This window comes from Ranitomeya variabilis, chromosome 6, assembly GCF_051348905.1.
Source record: "Ranitomeya variabilis isolate aRanVar5 chromosome 6, aRanVar5.hap1, whole genome shotgun sequence".
Lineage (NCBI taxonomy): Eukaryota > Metazoa > Chordata > Amphibia > Anura > Dendrobatidae > Ranitomeya > Ranitomeya variabilis.
The window spans coordinates 456,172,699-456,197,384 of NC_135237.1; the positions used below are offsets into that span (position 1 = coordinate 456,172,699).

The 24,686-nt window shown below is 44.9% G+C and overlaps 1 protein-coding gene across 3 annotated transcripts in view; it reads left to right on the top strand.

Moving 5' to 3' along the window:
• Positions 1-24,686, top strand: part of TGS1 (trimethylguanosine synthase 1) — a 60,579-nt gene that overhangs the window by 1,637 nt on the left and 34,256 nt on the right. For all 3 annotated transcript variants that reach the window (XM_077270506.1, XM_077270504.1, XM_077270505.1), the window contains exons 2-5: positions 957-1,064; positions 7,928-7,989; positions 18,073-18,233; positions 23,368-24,622. In XM_077270506.1, coding sequence (XP_077126621.1) covers positions 961-1,064; positions 7,928-7,989; positions 18,073-18,233; positions 23,368-24,622 — 1,582 coding nt within the window. In that variant the 5' untranslated portion in view covers positions 957-960. The remainder of the gene's footprint in view (positions 1-956; positions 1,065-7,927; positions 7,990-18,072; positions 18,234-23,367; positions 24,623-24,686) is intronic.

Below are 24,686 nucleotides of genomic sequence, written 5' to 3' on the forward strand. Positions count from 1 at the left end.
AAAATCTTGGTTTTTCCCTAATGCCCCTTTTTCATGAAAAACTGTAGAATCCTTTGCTATCAGGATCATGACACTCTTTGTAACTATAACGGTGTCCACATGTGGTGTGTGCTGGGTATGTTTGGCGCAGATTTGTGTGTGGAAAATCCACAGCATACAATACTAGGTAAGGAGATGAGATTGTAACACATCTCATGACAGATTCCATTCCATAAAGTGGTCATACAGGTTATAGAGTGCTGAAAACAGTCCTCCCTGTGTGTCTCCTATCAGCTGTGTTGTTGCTGAGAAATTATCCATCACTTTATATAAATGATGTCTTCCAGGCTCTGGGGAGGACGCTGCCTGGAAGATAACTCTGCCCCCAGAGCTTATATTACATGAAGGGGAGTTACCAGTGTGAGGTGTGATGGCCGCTCTCTGATCTCGCTGCAGAGCTGTGTGTGATTATACCGACACATCTACAGGTTCCCCTCCGCTTCCATCTCACAGGCAGACACGGCTGCGATTATTGTTACAATACAGCAGAGCTCAAGAGCTGCAAAAAATGTGTTTGCAAGAAGACAAAGTTAATTTCTCCTGCTCTCTGTTAGTTACATTTCTCACACTGGTAATGCGGACCTCTTCATGTAAAAGACGCTCTGGGGGCAGAGTTATCTTCCAGGCTGTGTCCTCCCCATAGCTACAATACCAAGGTCCTGCAAATATGTTAGCTCAACTTTGGTGGCCTCTAATAAGTCATCCGTGTTTATATTCCTGGAGAACACTTTCACAATCACTAGTGTGTGGATGGGGATTCTTTAAAATCCTACCCAATTTGCAAGTAATATCATATGCTCCACATTCTCTTCCTACAAATCTGGTTGGTTAGTCCACAGTAGCAGCATATTGCCGTGACAGATCTGTTTGTGGTTGGTTCATTACATGTATTTTACTTTTTGCACTTCTTCAACCAGGACCATGCTGTCTGTGGAGTGGAGTCAGGTGGCAGAAATGTGTCTTTACCTGGATGATCTTACAGAGGACAGGAGGATAACGTGTCTCTGCTCCAGAGCGTTGTTCAAGTAAGTCCTGAACTTTGTCATTGTGTCACATATATACAAAGCGGCATCCATAAGGCTTCATATCCAGAAGTTATTTCACCCCCAAAATGATCAGACCTATTTTATTTCCTCAGTATTCATTCATTGCCTTTCAGCACTCCTAATAAATGTTGGTTGTGGTTACTGGAGTTTATCTGAATCCACTGCGATATGCTCTTAACATTTAAAAAAAAATTATGTTCCTCATACATTTTGTGATGGTCAATCCAGGAAAAATATATATTGTGTACCATGTTAGCCAGTAGACTGAAAAATATTAAAATATTGAGAGTCCGCAGTGGTTGATACCTTGTAATGGCTAACGGAAAAGATGGAAAGAAATTGAAAGTTTTCAAGACTACTTGGATCTCTTCATCAGGCAAAGACTAATACAAAATCTGAAGAATCACATATTTATGCACAACAAGACACAGGAATAATGCATGGGAAGGGGAGAAGCAGTTGTGGCCTTAAATATTGAAACAGTTCATAGATAAGGAGTGTGACAGTTTTATTGTCCTGTGATTGAGATCTGGTCCAGGTCTGTGCATGCTTTGTTTTGGTCTACATTAATTTTGCGGATTTTAAGCGGATTTCCCACTATATTATTGCATTGGGATCCTCCGGAAAAAACGCAAAAATCCGCACAAAAAATGCTCAAAATACGCGATAAAAACGCGCCAAAACGTGTGCAGAATTCCTGCGGAAAACCTCAGGATTTTCTCAGGAAATTTCTGCATACTTTCCGGACGTGTGCACATAGCCTCACAGGAGCCCCACCACCCGAGATGATAGCACACACCCCCCCCCCTCCCTGAGTGTGCTGTTGCCATTTCTCAATCGGTATCTGACCTAACCAAGGTATCCCAGTCCCTGGTACAGGTCCTAGAGTGTTTACCTAACCTTTCAGCCACCACCACTGCTCCAATAGTTTCTCAGGACGAATCGCAGGCTTCCACCCACCATCCATAGCATGGCATATCAACGATAAGGTCCTAGAAGTGGGCTTATAATAGCTCCCGTCTGGTTCCCCTTCCTCTTCCATATCCTCCAGGATGCCCTCAGTATCCCACTCCTTATCTCCTGAGGTGGCCCTAGGGTCTGACTTTGCTTCTCAGTCAAACTCCGATCCTGACACGGACCAAGCCTCCAAGCTCCAGGACATGGTGGACAGCCTCATCTCTGCCGTCAATCAGACCCTCAATATTTGCTGAGGAATATTATCCTCCTCAGTATCGCTCAAAAGGCAAAACGCCCTCCCTGGGTGTTTTCCAACCACAAGGAATTTGACGGAATCTTTAGTGAGAGCACCCGGAAAAGCGCTTCAGGGGTAAGAAACGGTTGGATGTCTTAAACTCTTTCGGGTCCGATCTCCTCAGCAAATGGGCAGATTCCCCAGCCGTGGATTCGCCAGTCTCATTCCTGTCCGCCAAAACTGTTCTCTCAATCCTTGATGGTTCCTCTCTGAAGGACTCCACTCACAAACAGATCAAATCCCTAGTCAAGTCTGCCTTTTCGGCTGCGGGCGCTTTTCTCTGTCACAACTTCGCTTCCACATGGGTAGCCTCCTTGAATGAACTGGTTGATTTTTGCAGACATGATTGCTTACACAGGAAAATATTTGCTCGAAGTGTTTCTCGACGCTGCCATCTGTTCCTCCGTTGTCACTAGCAATATTGTAGCCATGTGCAGAATACTCTGGCTCAAGTCATGGAATGCGGACGCAGCATCTAAAAAGTCTATTGCCAATCTCTCCTTCCAAGGATCACAACTCTTTTTATCTGCGCTGGATCCGCTCATCTCAGACGCCACAGCGGTAAGAGAACCTTTCTCTCCCAGCCTTGGTCTAAAACTCCACCAACCAGGAGATGTCCTCTTCAATTTCACTCCTTTCGGCAGTTTTCTTCCCCCGGGACCTCCTCTCAGCAAGACTGGTTTTCATGCCCATTGAGTGAGAAGTAAGCCATCATTCAAATCCACCTGAGCATGGTGCTCAAAGGGTGCTCTGCCAAGCCATCAGGATCCTGATGTAATAAATTCTCTTTTGCATGACGAATCACCCCCACCTGGGAATTCTCTCAGGGTGGGTGGCTGGCTTCTTCTCTTCCGGAACGCGTGGCTCTCCGTAGTCGACTACCTCTCGGTCAGGGAGACCACCAGCTACAAGATAGAATTTTCTTCTCTCCCATGCAGACATTTCTTCATGCCCGCCCTCCAAGAGTCTCAGCCTAAGTCCCCAGATTCATTCAGGCCATCTCCTCTGGGCAGAGCTCATCTGACCCATTCCCTCTCAAGAACGCTTCTCAGGCTTCTATTCCAACCGTGGTCCCAAAGAAGGACGGCTCAATTCTCCCGATTCTGGATCTCGAATTGCTAAACCGGCAGGTGCACCTCTGTCATTTTAAAGATGGATTGCCTCCGCTTCTTGATTCACTCCATGGAACCAGAGGAATCCCTATGCTCTGTGACAATCCAGGATGCCTATCTCCACATTCCAATTTGCATTGTGCATCAGAGATTTCTTTGCTTCGCAGTCCATGGGGTCCACTACCAGTTCACAGATCTTCACTTCATACTGGCCTCTGCTCCCAGTGTGTACGAAGGTCTTGGCAGCCATCATCACCATTCTTCATTCCAAGGGGATGGTAATCATCTACAACCTCGACATCCTCCTGATCAAGGGCCAGTCCATCCGAGACTATGGCAAAAGTCTTTAGATCACCCTAGGCACACTGACCCATCTAGATTGGGTAGTTGACACAGTAAGGTCTTCTCTGATCCCGGCCCATCTCCTAGTTTTCCTAGGCATGCTGTTCAATACTGCCCACGCCAGAGTCCTTCTTCCAGAGGAGAAGATTTCCGCCTGAGGATTCGTTCATTAAGACACCCATTCCCCCACTCTCTTTGACTCTGCATGAGAGTACTAGGAAAAATGATTGCCACAATGGAAGCAATCCCTTTCGCACAGTTCCATTCCCATCCCCACCAACTGGCCCTCATGTCAGCTTGGGACAAAAGGATCTCTTCCCTGGATCACCACATACTACTGCCTCTCCGAGTGAGGCAGTCATTGATATGGTGGAGTCTCCCCCCCTCCATTTCACACAGGAGATCGTTTCTCCCTCTCCACTGGCAGTTTGTCATGACGAACGCCAGTCTCCTCGGATGGAGGGGCGGTCTTCCTTCAACACATAGTCCAGGGTGTCGTTGGAACTGTCGGGAAACCTCTCTTCCCATCAACTTCCTGGAGATCAGAGCCACATACCTCTCCCTTTTCCGCTGGCAGGGCCTTCTAGCCAGCCGACCAGTTAACATTCTGTCTGAAAATGCCACGGCAGTGGCATACATAAACCACCAGGGTGAGACACGCAGCCAGTCAGTCATGTTAGAGGTCTCACAGATTCTGGCATGGGCCAAGCAGCAGGTGCCATCAATATCAGCGATGCACATTCTAGGCATGGACAGCTAAGCTGCCGTCTTCTTAAGTCGTCAGGGCCTCTCCTCGGGCGAGTGGTCCCTCAACCCATCTGTGTTCGAACAGATCTATCAGAGGTGGGGCAATGCCGACTTCTATCTGATGGCGTCTCAAATGAATCACAAGGTTCCCTGTTTCGTGGCCAGGTCTCGTGACCCCATGGCGGTCAGTTTCAGCTTCCTTTTTCCACCACTTCCTCTGATCTCCAAGGTGGAAGTAGTTCAAGCCATCCTAGTGGCTCCATACTGGCACAGAAGAGCCTGGTACGCAGCGTTAGTTAACCTACTCACAGATGTAGCCTGGAAACTCCGAGAGTGACCAGACCTACTTTCTTAGTGTCTCCTCTTCCACCAAAATTCTCGGTATCTCGGTTTACTGGCATGGCCATTGAAGCTGCAGTCCTGAGGGAGGCAGGCTTCTCGTCCCAGGTCATACAGACCATGATCAAGGCGAGGAAACCCTTATCCTTACGCATTTATAGTCAGAACTGGAAGGCCTTCTTTCGCTTGTGTGAAGACAGCCACACAGCTCCCATGTCTTTTTCCCTTCCATCTATTCTGGTGTTCTTACAATCAGGGCTAGAGTCCTGTTTGTCTCTTATTATCCTCAAGGGTCAGGTCTCCGCATTCTCAATGCGTTTCAACAGAATTTGGCCTCTCATTCCCAGGTCAAGACCTTTCTTCAGGAAGTTGCTTGCCCAGTGTCACCATTTTGTTCCTCTGTGCACCCTTGGGATCTTAACTTGGTTTTAAGCGTTCTTCAGAGTCCTCCCTTCTAACACATTCAGAATACTGTGATCTCCATTCTCTCCTGATAGGTTGCCTTTTTGGTTGCCATCACTTCCATCAGACGGGTCTCATAATTTGCAGCTCTTTCTTGCCACTCTCCTTTCCTCATCCACAAGGACAAGGTGGTCCTACAACCAGTTTCTTCATACCTTCCCAAGGTAGTTGACCTGTTCCATATAAATGAGGATATTGTCCTTCCTCCTTTCTACCTGTCCCCTGTCCATCCCCTGGAAAAGGTCTCTCCACAAGCTGGACCTAGTCCAAACCTTACTTTTCTATCTCTCAAGGACAGCATCCTTCAGACAGATTCTTTGTTTGTTATTCCTGAGGGTCGTCATAAGGGACTTCCTGCCTCCTAGTCTACTATTGCTCTCTGGATCCGCTTGGCTATACTGGAGACATATCGAGTTAAGGATAGACCACCCCCACCAGGAGTGAGGGGTCACTCTACCCTTGCAGTGGGGGCCTCCTGGGTTGTTCGCCACCTGGTCTCTGCAACCCAAATTTGTAAGGCCGCTACCTGGTCAGCAATTCAAACCTTCATAAGATTCTACAGGTTCCATACCTACGCCTCGACTGATGCTGGCCTAGGTTGAAAGATGCTGCAAGTGGCCATCATCCGTCTCCCGACCTGATTTGAGCATGCTATTCTGTTCCCTCCCTTGGGACTGCTTTAGGACATCCCATGGTTACCTGTGTCCCCCAATGAAGCGATAAAGAAAGAAGGATTTTTGGTACTCGCCATAATAAAATCTCTTTCTTGGCGCCTTCAGTTCCCTTGTTTTGGCCTATTTGCCTCTATTGGGCCTGTGTATAGTTTTTTGTTGTTACTTCTCCTCCTTCTTTTTCATTAACTGACGAGCTTTGTGCCAGTCAGTGGGTGCACCCCACTGAGGAGGAGCTAACTTTTTTTGTCTAGTGTCAGCCTCCTAGTGACAGCAGCATACAATGCCTGATCATAGGCTAGACAGCTTCTACAGTGCCTCCATCTGCCTCATTACAGGGAATCTTCCGCTGGGAGTTCCGTCGGAATTGCGTATTTCAGGGATTTACATGGAAACCCGGTGAAAGCGCTCAGCGCAAAGCGCAGGATAAATGTGAGCCCAGCCTTACTGTGAATGTTTGTGAGGCAGAAAGAACAACTCAACAGCAGGGGAAGAATAGATTTTATTTACAGAGCTATCAGATTTGTATTTTTTTTTTTATGTTTGGCTGCTGTCACACACTAATAGACACTTTTTATCGCAAGTTTTTGCATCCCCATACTTTGAGAGCTATAATTTTTCCATATTTCGGCTGACAGTCATGTGAGGGCTTGTTTTTTGCTAGACGAGTTGACTTTATTGGTACCATTTTCTGGCACATGACATTTTTTGATCACTTTTTATTCCATTTTTTTGGGAGGCAAAATGAACAAAGACCAGCAATTTAGGTATTGTTTTCTGTTTTGTATTTATGTTAATGCCATTTTGCGTGTCGTAAATTTGATAAGACGGCTTTATTCTTTGAGTCACTACGATTACAGTAATACCACATTTATATCATTTTTATTTTTTGGCGCATTTACACAATAAAAACTTCTATAGAAAAAATAATAATGTTTGCATTGCTTTATTCTGAGAGCTATATCTTTTTTGTTTTTCTGCTGATGGAGCTGTATGGCTGCTTGTTTTGTGCGTGACAAGATGGCGTTTTCAGCTATACCATTTTTATTTACATTTGTCTTTTTGATTGCATTTTATTCCACTTTTTGTTCGGCAGTATGATAAAAAAGTATAGTTTTTTGCCATGTTTTTTATTTCTTGTATGATGTTTTCTAAAGAAGTTAATTAGTGTGACAGTTTTATAGGTTGGGTCGTTAAAGACGCGGCGATTCCAGACTTGTACTTTTTTTGTGATTTAAAAACAAAAATAGTGCCGGCAGATAGTTAGCAACTACCTGACTGTAAGTTCTTAGGCCCATAAGAGAAAATAAAATGCTCCCGGATAACACCTTTTAATAAAAAATTAATTATAAAATCCATGTCAGAAAAATGTTGTTAGATGGGTTTCTCCTTTTGATCGTAACGTTTTTACACTCCCTCTTGGCATGTCGTAGGACACATTGGGGCCGATTCATCAAGACTGACGAAGCGTGCGCCTGTGCTACGCCTGTCTCAATTGAGTAGACGGCACCAAATTCATTAATAGGCGCACCCCATTCAATGAATATAGCTCCTCTTCTGAGTGGTGTGCGACGTGCCAGCTATGCTACTCCAGTCTGGAACTGGAGTAGCAGTGATGGTGTAAAAACTGCCAGCACTTTTCATCAATAGGATGGGCAGGCGTGGTCATGCCCTGTCCTACCCCTGCTCCTCCCAAACTACACCCATCTTGTCACTGAATTCTCAAGGCTTTTGGCATAAAAGTGTTGATGAATCGGCCCCATTGTTTAGGGACTCTGATTGTTTTAGCTCAGTGAATCTGTTGTATGTGTGTAAGCGCTTTCTATAAACCCTCTTGGCAGGATAAATGGGCTCACATGGTATCTGTATTCCTCCAGATCTGCTCTTCCTTCACACACTATCACTTTTTTCTTCTAGTGATCGTAACCTGTACTATTTAGGATTGAAGGGCATTGACGGCGGTAAGAAGACTCTCAGAGGTACTGTTTACCCACCAGCTTTTCTTATTGAAGCTTCCTTTTCATTTCAGATTGTCGCTTTTGTTTCTTTAGTAAGACCAAATCCTGATCTGTGTTCCCGTTGTTCAAAAATGCTGCTGTAATAATGAAAGCCGTGATTTCCAGAGTTCTGGTCAAAGGTTTACTTTAAGATGACCGCAGTAATGCTGTCGCTTACAGCAGGGAGAGCAATCTTATCGTCGACATTTCTGAGGCATTCAGAAAATCGCAGACAAAAAATAAAAGTTATGCAGGACAATCCGAAGAGAAATAAATGTCCAGGCACGAGATGCTGTGGACGTAGTGCAAAGACAACCAGCACTACAAATGCCGCAGCACACAGCGAGCTGTGCGTAACGTTGTGTGAGAATCCTGACTATAATGTGCAATGTTTACTATGTACAGCTCTGGCAAAAATTAAGACCAATGCAAAATGTTCACTTTGTCTGATTTTTCTCTTTATAGTATATTTTTGAGTAAAATGTAAATTTTTCATTTATTCTATAAACTACTGACAACATGTCTCTGAATATCCAAGCAATAAATTTTTTATTTTTTTTTCTGAAAAGGAGAAGTGGTCAAAATTTAAAAACCCCAGTGCTTTCAGCCCTCAAGTAATGCAAAGAAAACATGTTCATAATCATTTAGACACAACAATACTAATGTTTTAACTCAGGAAGAGTTCTGAAATCAATATTTTGTGGAATAACCATGATTTTTAATCACAGCTTTCATGCGTCTTGGCATGCTTTCCACCAGTCTTTCTCACTGCTCCTGGCGCAAAAATGTAAGCAGTTCTTCTTTGTTTGATGGCTTGTGACTATCCATCATCCCCTTGATTACATTCCAGAGGTTTTCAATGGGGTTCAGGTCTGGAGATTGGGCTGCTCATGACAGGGTTTTGATGTGGTGGTCTCTTAATTTTTGCCAGCGTTGTATATATAGGTGACGTTCTTATCGCACGTCTGCCTATAACTGTGTTTGTCTTGGTGCCTGCACATTGCTGTTACATTTTTGGCTTGATTTTCATTGTGCCAATAGCTCTGTGCACCTGCACATTTATTTAATTTGCATTCTATCACCAGGTTTTACCACCTAATTTGAGAGCAGCATAAGGTAGAGGCAGAGACACTGATTCCAGCGGTGTCACTTACTAGGTTGCTTTCTGTAGTTTTGATCAGGGCTGTGGACTCGGTAAGCCAGTTGCGACTCCGACTCCTGGATTTTATCAGATTCCGACTCCTTCATAAATGGCCAATTCATAACAATAAATTTACTGTTGTAAAATATTAACATCGTGCTTATTCAGTTTCTCACCATCATATAAGTAATCAGACCACTTAGAGCAAAAACTATATTTATTAGAATACAATTAGAATATAGCAAATAACTTTTATAAACTTTTCTAAACTCTTGTAAGTATGCAATAAACACTGTTATGCAGTTAATAATAAGAAATCTATAAATTTGTCCTCGGAAAAAGTATTGCCTCTGTCAGATCCTCCTTCATGGATGCCCTCAAATCTATCTGATCTAATTATTTTGAGAGCAGAGAACAACCTCTCTACACTAACTTGGGTTGGTGGCAAAGCAGTAACCACTTGGGCATCATCTCTGACAATGTCAGGATACAGTGGAATCACTTGTTGCACTGTTATTTTTGATGAACGGTCAAATTTCTCAATTTCTTTTAGCGCACACGAATAATTCTGCTGAAATGTACTGGCTGTGTTCTTTGATGGGGATGACTCTTCTTCTATGCGGGAACGCTTTGCACGGTCCTTGTGATCCAAATATTTTAAATTCTTCATCAGTTGATGAGGGTGAAGATGTGGCAGGACGACCAAATTCTTCTTGTTCTTCCTGACTGTTCTGCAACCCTTTCATCCTTACTGCTATTTCAAACAGAGCTTCTTTTCCTTTAGTTAGCTGTTGATCATCTAGAAGAATCCGATGCATTGGGTCTACATAAACAGCTGCCAAAAGAATATTATTTTGTAATAGTAGCTCCTCTCTCCGTTTCATTGATGTAGCAATGCCACTTGCAATTAACCCTCCTCTTTGGGACAGGCGAAACATCAGGTTCTTCCACTCCTTTAAGAAAATACCTGGAGTTAAGTCCTCTGCTTGTAATTTTTTAGTCACTGTAAATGGGTGCTCTAGCAATTTTTCCAGCTCAGTCACCTGATTCCACTGACTTTCATTTAGCGTCAGTTGAGGGTTAGCCATGTCTACAAGAAAGGTTTTCAGTTCAACCAAGCACTGAATCATTAAGTAAGTACTGCCCCATCGTGTGGCTTGATCAATAATTGCCCCTTTTCCAGCACGTCTCTTCAAAATTGAGTCAACTTTAGGGGTTCTGGCAACAGTAGCCAATTTTCTCACCTTGCCAATCAGTGCAGCAGCATGTCCTTCTTGCAGACTGTCTCTTATAGCCAGCTGTAGCGTATGCACAACACAGCGCATGTGATGAATGAAAGAACGTATTGACACAGTTTCACCAAGATCATCTAAACTATCATGTTGCTGTTCATCTGAAGCAACTTCAGTTTTCTCCTCCGTTACAATACTGTGTTCCTCTATTTCAAACATTTCTGCGTCTGTGGACTCAGAATGTTCTTCTAGCTGCTGGTCACCATCATTACTCTCATTCATTAGCTTAATAGTACTTATCATATTTGAAGCATTGTCAGTTACGACAGAAAGAACTTGCTCTTTAAGTTCATAGTCTTGCAGAACCTTTTCCACCAAGACCAGGAGAAACTCACTGGTGTGATGAGCTTTGGTGTCTTTTACTGCCAATGTCTTGGTAACTATTTCATTTTTGTCACAAACAAATCGGACATTGATGGCAAAATAGTTCACTCTGTGACATGTGCAGGCATCCATTTTAAGAAACAGAAAGCGTCCCGTGAGAGTTTTTTTAAGTTCTTCCTTTTGTTTAAAAGCTTCTTCGATTACTAATTTTCTAATACTCTCTCTCTCCAGAGAAACACCAAGGTTGCGGGCCATTTCCCCATTCTGACACATAAAAGCTGGTTGTGAAAATAATGAAATAGGCACAATAACCTTTACAACAAGCTCTATGATCTGTTTTTAAATGTATCTACTGTCATTGTCACAGTAACTTTGTCACTGACAAAATATCTTGCAACTGATGGCTGCAAAGTTCTCTGCTCCTTTGTTTGGCTGGAAGAGCTGGGCACTGGTTCATTGGTTTGGATGCAGTCTTTCTCATCCGCTGCTTTCAGTACTTCTGGATAAAAGCGCTGTAAATGTCTCTTTAGATTAGAAGCTCTGGTAGGAGCATTTTTATCTTTGCCTGAATATGCACTGATCTTGGCTTCACAGCATTTGTTTTCGTCTGGATCATTTGTCATACACTGACAGACATAATGTTTTCTATCTTGAGTGATGGTGAAATGTTCAAATACAGCTGATTTAATGTGACGCTTCTTTGACATTCTCAGGTTTTTAATTCTGCATTCACAATCCAAATGACAATTGTTTTTCCTAAAAACAATTGTACAAAGTTATTGCCAGGTCGTACAACTGATATAGTGGTCAGTAATACTGTTATTCCTCATGTACTCACTGTTAACTGATGCAAAGTTTGTTGAAAGGATAATACTTCTTACAGTCTTCCTCTTCTGAGTAGCAGCTGTGAGATGCTTGGAAGATGCACACCTAGTAAACATCTAGTCTAGAGGAGGAGCTTTACTACTAAGAATTTGCAACACATTTTCACTTTCAGTTTCATACATTGTAAGTAGGGGGGGTTGGGGCACCATGAGGTTAACCAAGTATAAGATTAGATAAGGGCAGTGGAGAACAGTGACACACAAGAAGTAAGGGTACCGTCACACAGTGCAATTTTGATCGCTACGACGGCACGATCCGTGACGTCGCAGCGATCGTATGATTATCGCTCCAGCGTCGTAGACTGCGGTCACACGTTGCAATCACGGCGCTGGAGCGATGCCGAAGTCCCCGGGTAACCAGGGTAAACATCGGGTAACTAAGTGCAGGGCCGCGCTTAGTAACCCGATGTTTACCGTGGTTACCAGCGTAAAAGTTAAAAAAAACAAACCGTACATGCTCACCATCTGATGTCCGTCCGGTCCCTTGCCGTCCGCTTCCTGCTCTGACAGATCCGGCCGTACAGTGAGAGCAGAGTGCAGCGGTGACGTCACCGCTGTGATCTGCTCTCACTTTCCGGCCGGCAGACAGTCAGAGCAGGAAGCGGACGGCAAGGGACCGGACGGACATCAGATGGTGAGCATGTACGGTTTGTTTTTTTTTACTTTTATGCTGGTAACCACGGTAAACATCGGGTTACTAAGCGCGGCCCTGCGCTTAGTTACCCGATGTTTACCCTGGTTACCAGCGAACGCATCGCTGGATCGCTGTCACACACAACGATCCAGCGATGTCAGCGGGTGATCAAGCGACGAAAGAAAGTTCCAAACGATCTGCTACGACGTACGATTCTCAGCAGGATCCCTGATCGCTACTGCGTGTCAGACACTGCGATATCGTAACGATATCGCTAGAACGTCACGAATCGTACCGTCGTAGCGATCAAAATTGAACTGTGTGACGGTACCCTTAGAAATGTCTCTATCTCCAGCAGAACTGCTTATCACTGTTGTTCATGGTTTGATAGAACATATATATTTATTTGAGTAACATTTATAAAATTCATATGAAAGTTCAATTATGAAATATTAATACATTTTTTTTTAAAGCTGCAGTCGGAGTCGGTACATTTCTACCGAACTCCGACTCCAACCAAAACTAACTCCGACTCCACGACTCTGACTCCACAGCCCTGGTTTTGATAAAATCCCTTTTTATCAGCAAGACATTATCACTAGCGGACTAGTAAACCTGCAGTCAGGTAGTCCGCTGTTATGAACTGGTGGCCTAGGAGCGGCATAAGACGTACTCTGGAGAATGTGGTAACTGTACTGACCGCAGACCCTGGACTTAACACCGCAACTAGAAGTAGCCGTGGGATGTACCTACCAATCCTAGACACCTCGACACAGCCGGAGGACTAATTAACCCTATAGATAGAAAAGGGAAAACTATCTTGCCTCAGAGAAAATTCCCAAAGGATAGGCAGCCCCCCACAAATATTAACTGTGAGAGGAGAGGAAAAAACATACACAGGCTGAAAACAGAATTTAGCAAAGGAGGCCACTCTAGCTAGATAGAAAAGATAGGACAGAGAACTATGCGGTCAGTATTAAAATACTAAGAAATGTCCACCACAGATAATACAAAAAACTCCACATCTAACTAAAGACATAGAGGGTAAATCTGCCTCTCCAAAGATTCCAGCTTGGCTGCATAAATCCATACACAGATTAAGCTGGACAAGAAAAAACATGTAATGCACTGAACAATGAGGCCCACAACATGTGGGCAGAAAAACAAGCAGAACTTATCTTGAAGAAATGAACTGCAAGCAGGAGCGACCAGAAAGGGATGTGAATCCTCCAGAACAATGAACAACTGGCACTCACTAAAGGGTGAAGCCAGACTAAATAGCCCCGTCCGAAGTGGACGCACCTGATGACTGCTGTGAAGGATAAACAGCAGCACTACCACTTATAACCACCAGAGGGAGCCCAAGAGCAGAACCCACAACAGAATTCACAACAGTCCGCCATATTCATGAGCTGTATCTAGTCGTGCACCCACTACTTACTGGCAAAAAACAAATACACCAAAACTGTATAAGCCACCTTGTGTTTTTTCATGCAGTTCCATATTTCAGAGCACAGAAGCCTTTATTTTGTGACGAGTAGTGGGATCTCCAGCAAACAGACCACAATGATTTTTACATACCGTATTTTTCGAACTATAAGACGCACCAGACTATAAAACGCACCCCAAATTTTCAGGAGGAAAATAGGGAAAAAAATATAATGTGTCAAATGGGGGTCCGTCTTACAGTCCAAATTCAGCTTACCAGGGGGGTGATCGGCACTGGTGGAGGAGTGGTCACAGGGGTTTTTTGGTGGTTCAGGCTGATGCGGTGGCCTCCTGGAAATCCCATCCCAGGCTGGTGCGACGGTGGTGCAGCGGTGGTGGTCCTCTATGGTGCTCCTCTGTGGGGTGGCGGTGGTGGTGCTCTGTGGGGGGTGGTAGTGGTGCTCCTCTTTGTGGGGCGGCGGTGGTGGTGCTCTGTGGTGCTCCTCTGTGGGGCGGCAGTGGTGGTGGTGCTCCTCTGTGGGGCGGCGGTGGGGGTGCTCTGTGGTGCTCCTCTGTGGGGCGGTGGTGCTCTGTGGTGCTCCTCTGTGGGGCGGCGGCGGTGGTGCTCTGTGGTGCTCCTCTGTGGGGCGGCGGTGGTTGTTCTCTGTTGTGCTCCTCTTTGGGGCGGCGGCGGTGGTGGTGGTGCTCTGTGGTGCTCCTCTGGGGCGGCGGTGGTGCTCTGTGGTGCTCCTCTGTGGGACGGCTGTGGTGCTCCTCTGTAGGTCGGCGGTGGTTGTTCTCTGTGGTGCTCTTCTTTGGGGCGGCGGTGGTGGTGCTCCTCTGTGGGGTGGTGGTGGTGCTCTGTGGGCGGCGGTGGTGGTGCTCCTCTGTGGGACGGCGGTGGTGGTTCTCTGTGGTGCTCCTCTGTGTGGTGGCGGTGGTGCTCCTCTGTGGGGCGGTGGTGGTGCTCCTCTGTGGGGCGGCAGTGGTGGTGCTCTGTGGGGTGGTGGTGCTCTGTGGTGCTCCTCTGTGGCGCAGTGGTGGTGCTCCTGTGGGGTGGTGGTGCTCTGTGGGCGGCGGTGGTGGTGCTCCTCTGTGGGGCGGTGCTCTATGGTGCTCCTATGTGGGGCGGTGGTGGTTGTTCTCTGTTGTGCTACTCTGTGGGGCGGTGGTGGTGCTCCTCTGTGGGGCGGCGGTGGTGGTGCTCTATGGTGCTCCTCTGTGGGGCGGAAGTGGTTGTTCTCTGGTGCTCCTCTTTGGGGAGGCGGTGGTGGTGCTCCTCTGTGGGGTGGTGGTGCTCTGTGGGGCGGCGGTGGTTGTGCTCTGTGGTGCTTGTCTTTGGGGCGGCGGTGGTGGTGCTCCTCTGTGGGGTGGCGGCGGTGGTGCTCTGTGAGGTTATTCCATGGTAACTTACGTTACTTTCACAAGCCAAAAACTGCTACAGACTGTTCTTTCAAGGCAGGCACAACAAGGAGTGAATGTATATTGTACATTAAACTACTCTCAATAGATTTCAACACAGTTTGATTTTTCAACCATAAAACTAAATACAAAATACAGTGTTATTACTTGGTAACCTATGTTTTAAAAAAAGGAAAGGCAATTGTCCTTCATGAGTCTGCCAAATTTTCTGCTCTGGTAAACGGGAGAAGCACTATTTTTACTGTATTAAAACACCATAGTCCCAGCAACTTTAAAAAATGTATTTTAACCTCTCAAGTTAAAAGCAACAGTTTTTATTACAAGAAATAAAGATAACTTACGTTACCGCACAATATAGTAACTTTCGTTACTAAGCTGATGGTAACTACCGTTACAATATGTTACCATCCATTGGATTAAGCTTATTGTCAGGTAAGTTACCATCATCTTTGTAACGTAAGTTTCTATATTGTGTTGTAACGTAAGCTACCATGGAATGACCCTGTGGTGCTCCTCTGTGGGGGCGGCGGTGGTGGTGCTCTGTGGTGCTCTTCTGTGGGGCGGCGGCAGTGGTGGTACTCTGAGAGGTGGCGGGGCTCTGCTGGCATTTCGTGTAAGCCTGGAGGCCCCCGCAGATCCAGTGGTGCGATGCGGAGGCCTCTGGGAAAATGGTCCCCGGGGGCGGCGCATGCCAACAGAGCATCACCACCACCGCCGCACCAGCCTGGGAAGTGAAGCTGCATTGCCCTGCAGCATCGGATCGGGATCGCCGCCATAGTTTTTATAGGTATATTCCCACCATAAGACGCACCCTTATTCCCCCCCCCCCAAATTTTGGGGGAAAAACGTGCGTCTTATGGTCCGAAAAATATGGTAATTAATTTGCATTTATTGCATTAAATAAGTATTTGATTACCTACCAACCAGCAAGAATTCTGGCTCTCGCATACTTGTTAGTTTTTCTTTAAGAAGCCCTCCTACTCTGCTCTCATTACCTGTATTAATTGCGCCTGTTTGAACTTGTTACCTGTATAAAAGACACCTGTCCACACAATCAATCAATCAATCAATCACACTCCAGCCTCTCCACTATGACCAAAGAGTTGTCTAAGGACACATGGGACAAAATTGTAGACCTGCACAATGCTGACATGTGCTACAGGACAATAGTCAAGCAGCTTGGTGAGAAGGCAACACCTGTTGGCACAATTATTAGAAAATGGAAGAAACACAGGATGACTGTCAATGTTCCTCTGTCAGGGGCTCCATGCAAGATCTTGCTTCGTGGGGTAAGGATGATTCTGAGAAAGGTCAGGCATCTGCCCCGAACTGCATGGGAGGACCTGGTCAATGACCTAAAGAAAGCTGGGACCAATCTCAAACATTACTGTTAGTAACACACTAAGCGTCATGGATTAAAATCAGTGACCATCTGGATGATCCAGAAGAGGCATGGGAGAAGGTCATGTGGTCAGATAAGACCAAAATAGAACTTTTTGGTACCAACTCCACTCGCCTTGTCTTTGAGGAAGAAGGATGAGCACAACCCCAAGAACACCATCCCAACCGTGAAGCATGGTGAAGGAAACCTCATACTTTGGGGGTGCTTTTCTGCAAAGGGGACAGAAAGACTGTAGGAGGATGGACAAAGTCATGTATCACAAGATTTTGGCCAACCTCCTTCCCTCAGTAAGAGCTTTGAAGATGGATCTGTGTCTTCCAGCATGACAGTGACCCGAAACACACAGGGTAACTGTGTAAGAAGCATTTCAAGGTCCTGGAGTGGCCTAGCTAGTCTCCAGACCTGAACCCAATAGAAAATCTTTGGAGTGAGATAAAATTAATGTTGCCCATCGACAGCCCCAAAACCTGAATAATCTAGAGCTGATCTATGGAGGAGTGGGCCAAAATCCCTGCTGCAGCGTGTGCAAACCTGGTCAAGAGCTTCAGGAAACTTCTGACCTCTGTCATTGCAAAGGTTTTTGTACCAAATATTAATTTCTGTTTTTCTATTGTATCAAATACTTATTTCATGTAATAGAATGCAAATTAATTATGTAAAAATCCTAGTGTGATTTTATTTATTTTTTTACATTTTATTTTTTGATTCTGTCTCACAATTGAGTTCTACTTACAATAAAAATTACAGGCCTCTCCATTCTTTGTAGGTGGGAAAACTTGCAAAATCGACAGTATGTCAAATACTTATTTTCCCCACTATACTTACATGTGTATATGCATATCTATATACATGTGTGTGTATATATACCCACGTCATAAAGCTTGTACAATGGGGGAGAAAATAGAAGATAGTCCTTGTATAGCAGAAGGTGTTATTGCCTTGGAGTTTTAAAATGCCCAACTTGTTTCATATTTCGCTGATTTGTTACATGGTTTTGATGCAGATTTAACTTTTTGCAATGCCTTTTATTACCTTTGTTATACTTTGGCAAACTCATTGTACAGATGAGGGGTTGGAAAAAGTTGGGTTTGTTTAGTTTAGAAAAAAGATGCCTCCTAGGAGTTCTCATTTACATGTATAAATAGATGTGTGGTCAGTACAAAACACTGGCACATTATTTATTCCTTCCAAAGACCATACTGAGGACCATGGAACACTCATTACGGGTGGAAGAAAGGCGATTCCTGCAGCTAAATAGGAAAGGGTTCTTTACAGTTAGAGCAGTCAGACTGTGGATAGCCTGACCACAGGAGGTAGTAATGGCAGACACTATAGCAGCCCTTAAAGAAGTGCTGGATGATTTCCTCAATTCACAAAACATTGTGAGTTATAGTTAAATTAGTGACAAAATGCACAATTGGTGGGGAAAGGTTAAACTTGATGGACCTAGGTCTTAATTCAACCTATGTAACTATGTAGTAATCAGCTGGAACTATTCTGTCTCTGGTACACGTAACATTTTGTGTTCTTTTCTAAAGATTGTGAAGATGATGATGAAGAGGAGGAAGAAGAGTTGGAGGTGTCCAATATTTCTGATCTTCCTGTTGAGAAAGGAGAACTAGACTCGGAGTCTGAGCTGATGCTGCAGATGGGACTCCCAGTACAGTTTGGTGGATCATCGTTTGAGAAAAACTTTGTGGTAAGGCTTTAGTTGGTGCTTATGGCCGTTTAGGATGTGTTCAATGTCAGCTGCTGGTAAGTCGATAAATATATAATATACAGTGAGGAAAATAAGCATTTGATACACTGCCGAATTTTCAAATTTTCCCATTTACAAAGAATGGAGAGGTCTGTAATTTTTATCATAGGTACACTTCAACTGTGAGAGACAGAATCTTAGAAAAAAAATGCAGAAAATCGCATTGTATGATTTTTTTTTACATAATTAACTTGCATTTTATTTCATGAAATAAGTATTTGTTACAATAGAAAGCAGGGGGACCTTGTGTGCTATGCAGGATTGTAATCCATGACGGTGCAGTGTGTTACTAACAGTAATGTTTGAGACTGTGGTCACAGCTCTCTTCAGGTCATTGACCCAAACTGAGGAAAATAGCTGGTCGAAAACTTCATAGTGCCGCATGCACTGCTCCAGGAATTCCTGGCACTGCTTCGGATCCCCATGGTACTGAGGCGGATCAGACTGGACAGGTTCCACTCCAGAGGCATACATTTCGGGGTGCATAAACACAGCCGTAGGTACTGCAACTTGGCTTGGTGCAACTGACGTCAGGGTTTCCAGTCGGGCACCTAGTGTCTGCAGATGGAACCAAATTTTTTCCTGGCTCTCCCGCTGGTAGCTCAGCTGATGACACAGAGCCAAGTGCAGGGGGGACTGGGGATCAGCGGGGCCCATGGCCAGCAGACTGTCATTCCCACAGGTGTGCACATGGTTCATGAACCCACTGTGCCACAGGGCCGGGCTTGCCTAGGAAGGAAATAGCTAAGCAGCTACCAGGTGTTCACTGTAGCTCCAGATGGTGGATTCAGACTTGGTAGCAGGTAGCCACCTGGTACTACTGCTAGTCAGTCCCTGGTACTGCAGCTGCTGAAGGTTCGTTGACACTGATAAGGACTAGGGCTTCTTTCAGACTACTAGGTTCTGGCTCGTCCACAGAACAGTAAATGACACGGTTTCAGGATACTTTCAAATTGGATAGATTCGGAGAGTAGTTTTGGCCCCGGCGCACACAGACCTGTGGATGAAGTTCGAGCACTGGCCACACTAGGACCAGGGATTTCGAGTTCAGGACTGGGCACACCAGGACCAAGGACCTCGAGTTCAGGACTCTGGCCACACTGTGGAACCAGGGGTTTGGGTTCAGGACATTGGCCACACCAGGACCGGGAACCTCACAACTTCACTAGTAGAATACCACACTACCTAATGACTAAACGTTATGCTTCTCGACTCCCTAAGAGGGAGGGAGGGAGTCTTTTATACAAGATGTCTCCCAGCTATTGGCTGGAAGCCATCTTGCAGGTAAACAATTATACTAAATGTCTCTAGGCTACAGACTGATGGCATTTTACTATATATGCGCTGGCCCTTTAAGAGCCGGGACTCGGTACAAGAAGTAAGCAGAAAGCATGCCGGGGGATCACCCCACACAGCCGGGGCAGTGAGTATGCCGGTGTCCCTGCATGGAGGGTGAAGGGGAACCATGCAGGGGCGCCGGCCATAGTGCAACAAAAGATATGTGTGGAGAAAAAAGTGGGCAGAACTTTAGGAAAAGAACATCTCGCCAACCATTAAGAATGGGGGTAGATCAATCATGCTTTGGGGTTGTGTTGCAGCCAATGGCACAGGGAAGATTTCACTGGTAGAGGGAAGAATGGATTCAGTGAAATTTCTACAAAATTTTGGTTCAACACCATCTGTAAAAAAAGCTGAAGTTGAAAAGATGATGGTTTCTGCAAACGGATAATGATTAGAGATGAGCGAATATACTCGTTACTCGAGATTTCTCGAGCACGCTCGGGGATCCTCCGTGTATTTTTTAGTGCTCGGAGATTTAGTTTTTCTTGCCGCAGCTGAATGATTTAGATCTGTTAGCCAGCATAAGTATATGTAGGGGTTGCCTGGTTGCTAGGGAATCCTCACATGTAATCAAGCTGGCTAACAGATGTAAATCATTCAGCTGCTTCAAGAAAAACTAAATCTCCGAGCACTAAAAAATACTCTGAGGACCCCCGAGCATGCTCGGGAAATCTCAAGTAACAAGTATATTCCCTCATCACTAATAATGATCCTAAACACACGTCAAAATCCTCTATAGACTACTGCAGACTGAATGTTTTACAATGGCCCTCACAGTCCCATGATCTGAACATCATTGAAAATCTGTCTAGACCTCAAAATAGCAGTGCATGCAAGACGACCCAGGAATCTCACAGAACTGAAAGAATTTTTCAAGAAAGATTGGATGAAAATCCATCAAACAAGATTCAAAAGACTGTCTGGCTACAAAAAGAAAAAGCGTTTACAAGCTGTAATACTTTAAAAAAAAGGGGGGGGGGAGGGGTGCTACTGGATACTAATCATACTAAAACTTTTACATCAGCCCTTTTTCCTTTTTGTAATTTTTAAAATGTAAAAAATCACAACATGTATTTTTTCTTTGGCTAAAACACAAGGAAATGTGTCATCTTTAACGTCAGGCCTTTTAGAGATCATTTCATCTTCAACTTGCTTAACTGTTCACAATTACAGTAATTTTGACCATGGGTGCCCAAACTTTTACATGCCACTGTATGTGTATATATATATTTTTCCATTTTCAGAAAACCTCTCTCTCCTGGTGATCATGAAATCAAACTTTGCTTTACTCGCCTTCCCTGGGATCCAGCCCTGAGTTTCCATCACTGTTTCTGGGGTCTTTTATTGTCTCAGTGATTGACAGTGTTGCACTGCCTGAGCCGCTGAGCTCTCTAGATGTGCTGCAGCCAATAACAGAAACCAGGAGATGCAGCACTGGACCTGGGGAGATTGAGTGAAAAAAACATTGTTTAATAAAATAATATTCTGCATCGCAGGGAAAATTGGTCTGCAGATTCCCTTTCATACACTGTGTGCAGAATTATTAGACAAGTTGTATTTTGATCACATTATACTTTTTATACATGTCGTCCTACTCCAAGCTGTTCAGGTTTGAGAGCCAACTACAAATTAAGTAAGGCTACGTTCACATTAGCGTTGTGCGACGCAGCGTCGGGCGCCGCTGCGTCGCCGCATGCGTCATGCGCCCCTATATTTAACATGGGGGCGCATGGACATACGTTGTGATGCGTTTTTTGACACATGCGTTTTTGTGGGCGCACGCATCAGGGCGCACAGGACGCAGCAAGTTGCATTTTTTTTGCGTCCAACTTTCGGCAAAAAAGGACGCATGCGTCGCAAAACGCAGCGTTTTAGCGTGCGTTTTGTTGCGTTTTTCTTTGCGTTGTGCGTTGCGTCGCCGACGTTGCGTCGCACAACGCAAATGTGAACGTAGCCTAAATCATGTGATGTGCATCTCTGTAATGAGGAGGGGTGTTGTCTAATGACATCAACACCCTATATAAGGGGTGCTTAATTATTAGGCAACTTTCTTTCCTTTGGCAAAATGGGTCAGAAGAGAGATTTGACGGGCTCTGAAAAGTCCAAAATTGTGAGATGTCTTGCAGAGGGATGCAGCAGTGTTGAAAATTGCCAAACTGTTGAAGCGTGATCACCGAACAATCAAGCGTTTCATGGCAAATAGCCAACGAGTCACAAGAAGCGTGTTGGGCAAAAAAGGCGCAAAATAACTGCCCATGAATTGAGGAAAATCAAGCGTGAATCTGCCAAGATGCCATTTGCCCCCAGTTGTGCCATATTTCAGAGATGCAACATTACTGGAGTAACAAAAATCACAAGGTGTGCCATACTCAGGGACATGGCCAAAGTAAGGAAGGCTGAAAAACGACCACCTTTGAACAAGAAACATAAGATAAAATGTCAAGACTGGGCCAAGAAATATCTTAAGACTGACTTTTTAAAGGTTTTATGGACTGATGAAATGAGAGTGACTCTTGATGGGCCAGAGGCTGGATCAGTAAGGGGCAGAGAGCTCCACTCCGACTCAGACACCGGCAAGGTGGTGGTGGGGTACTTTTATGGGCTGGTATCATCAAAGATGAACTTGTGGGACCTTTTCGGGTTGAGGATGGAGTGAAGCTCAACTCCCAGACCTACTGCCAGTTTCTGGAAGACAACTTCTTCAAGCAGTGGTACAGGAAGAAGTCGGCATCGTTCAAGAAAAACATGATTTTCATGCAGGACAATGCTCCATCACATGCCTCCAACTACTGCACAGCGTGGCTGGGCAGTAAAGGTCTCAAAGAAGAAAAAATAATGACATGGCCCTCTTGTTCATCTGATCTGAACCCCATAGAGAACCTGTGGTCCCTCATGAAATGTGAGATCTACAGGGAGGGAAAACAGTCCACCTCTCGGAACAGTGTCTGGGAGGCTGTGGTGGCTGCTGCATTCAATGTTGATCGTAAACAGATCAAGCAACTGACAGAATCTATGGATGGAAGGCTGTTGTGTCATCATAAAGAAAGGTGGCTATATTGGTCACTAATTTTTGTTTTGTTTTGTTTTTGCATGTCAGAAATGTTTATTTCTAAATTTTGTGCAGTTATATTGGTTTACCTGGTGAAAATAAACAAGAGAGATGGGAATATATTTGGTTTTTATTAAGTTGCCTAATAATTCTGCACAGTAATAGTTACCTGCACAAACAGATATCCTCCTAAGATAGCCAAATAAAAAAAAAATAACACTCCAACTTCCAAAAATATTAAGCTTTGATATTTATGAGTCTTTTGGGTTGATTGAGAACATAGTTGTTGATCAATAATAAAAATAATCCTCTGAAATACAACTTGCTAATAATTCTGCACGCAGTGTATAGCCATGTGTAGTCATGTGTAGGTATGTTATAGAGATAGGTGCACCTTGTGACAAACTAGACCTTAAAGCAAACCTACACAATCAAATTCTCTTTAGTGACCAAAGTAGTAAAAAGCTTACTCCCTAATACCCTTGCCCTGTGTCTCCGTGAGACGCCGCCCTGCTGACCACGGGTCCCTCTGGATGTCTAGTCATCATATATTCTGGCATCTCCTAAACCCGTTCTTGGTCGCCATGTTAGTTCTGTACCGCAGATCTTGCCATTATATTGATACAAGTCCTATTTGGATTGTAATTATTTGTTCACTTTATTTGTGCTTTCCTTTGTTTTCAGCCTCTGGAAACATGTGTGAAGCAGCATAAAATTCACAAGAAAAAGAAGAAAAAGACAAAATGTTCCTATGACATAAAACAAAGCATAAAGGAATGTATAGACGACATTCATGAGGTGTGTGAAGATGAGGATGGTTCTGTAAGCATTGAGCAGCCCAATGAAGGATGTCCTTGTGAGGAGAAGCCCGATGAAGGATGTCCTGGTGAGGAGAAGCCCGATGGAGGATGTCCTGGTGAGGAGAAGCCCGATGGAGGATGTCCTGGTGAGGAGAAGTCCGATGGAGGATGTCCTGGTGAGGAGAAGCCCGATGGAGGATGTCCTGGTGAGGAGAAGCCCGATGGAGGATGTCCTGGTGAGGAGAAGCCCAATGGAGGATGTCCTGGTGAGGAGAAGCCCGATGGAGGATGTCCTGGTGAGGAGAAGCCCGATGGAGGATGTCCTGGTGAGGAGAAGCACGATGAAGGATGTCCTGGTGAGGAGAAGCCCGATGAAGGATGTCCTGGTGAGGAGAAGCATGATGAAGGATGTCCTGGTGAGGAGAAGCCTGATGAAGGATGTCCTGGTGAGGAGAAGCCCGATGAAGGATGTCCTGGTGAGGAGGAGCCCGACGAAGGATGTCCTGATGAGGAGGAGCCCGACGAAGGATGTCCTGATGAGGATACCGCTGATCTGAAAGTGACATCCGCAGAACCCTGTTCACGGGAGAGCTGGGAACGGTACTGGGACCAGTATGGGCAGGGTCTGCTATGCCAGGGTTGGATCACAAAGCACAAAGAGATAACTGTATCAGGGGAAGATTGCAGCGATGAGCCGTGGAATTGCTCCACAACCAAGGAGGAATGGGCTGAGCACTATAATGAATCATACTGGCGCTATTATGAGCAGTTTCAGTACTGGACACAACAGGGCTGGACATTTGATGAGCTCCGGGACTGTGATGGTAATGACACAGTGGAGGCACAAGCTGCTGCTAATGCTCAGCTCACAGACCATACTCTGCACATACCCCCGACTTCTGCAGAAACTATTGATTGTCTCAGTGACTGCGTAAATGGACTGGAGAACATAAATCTTGATACAAAGGAAATGGATGGAGACAGTAAACCTTTAAGTGTTATTTATGACAGTCATCAGATGCAGAACCCAGAGAGCCTTGAAGCTCAATGCCCTTGTGATCCGGATCACAGTGAACCCGCAGATGTTGGCTCCTCGGATAGGCATGCATCATCTGGACACGCTGATACCAGCCGGCCAGGTCTGTAGAATTAGCACCTATCGATTGTACTAATAGCTAATTTATTGCAGATATAAAGCAGGAA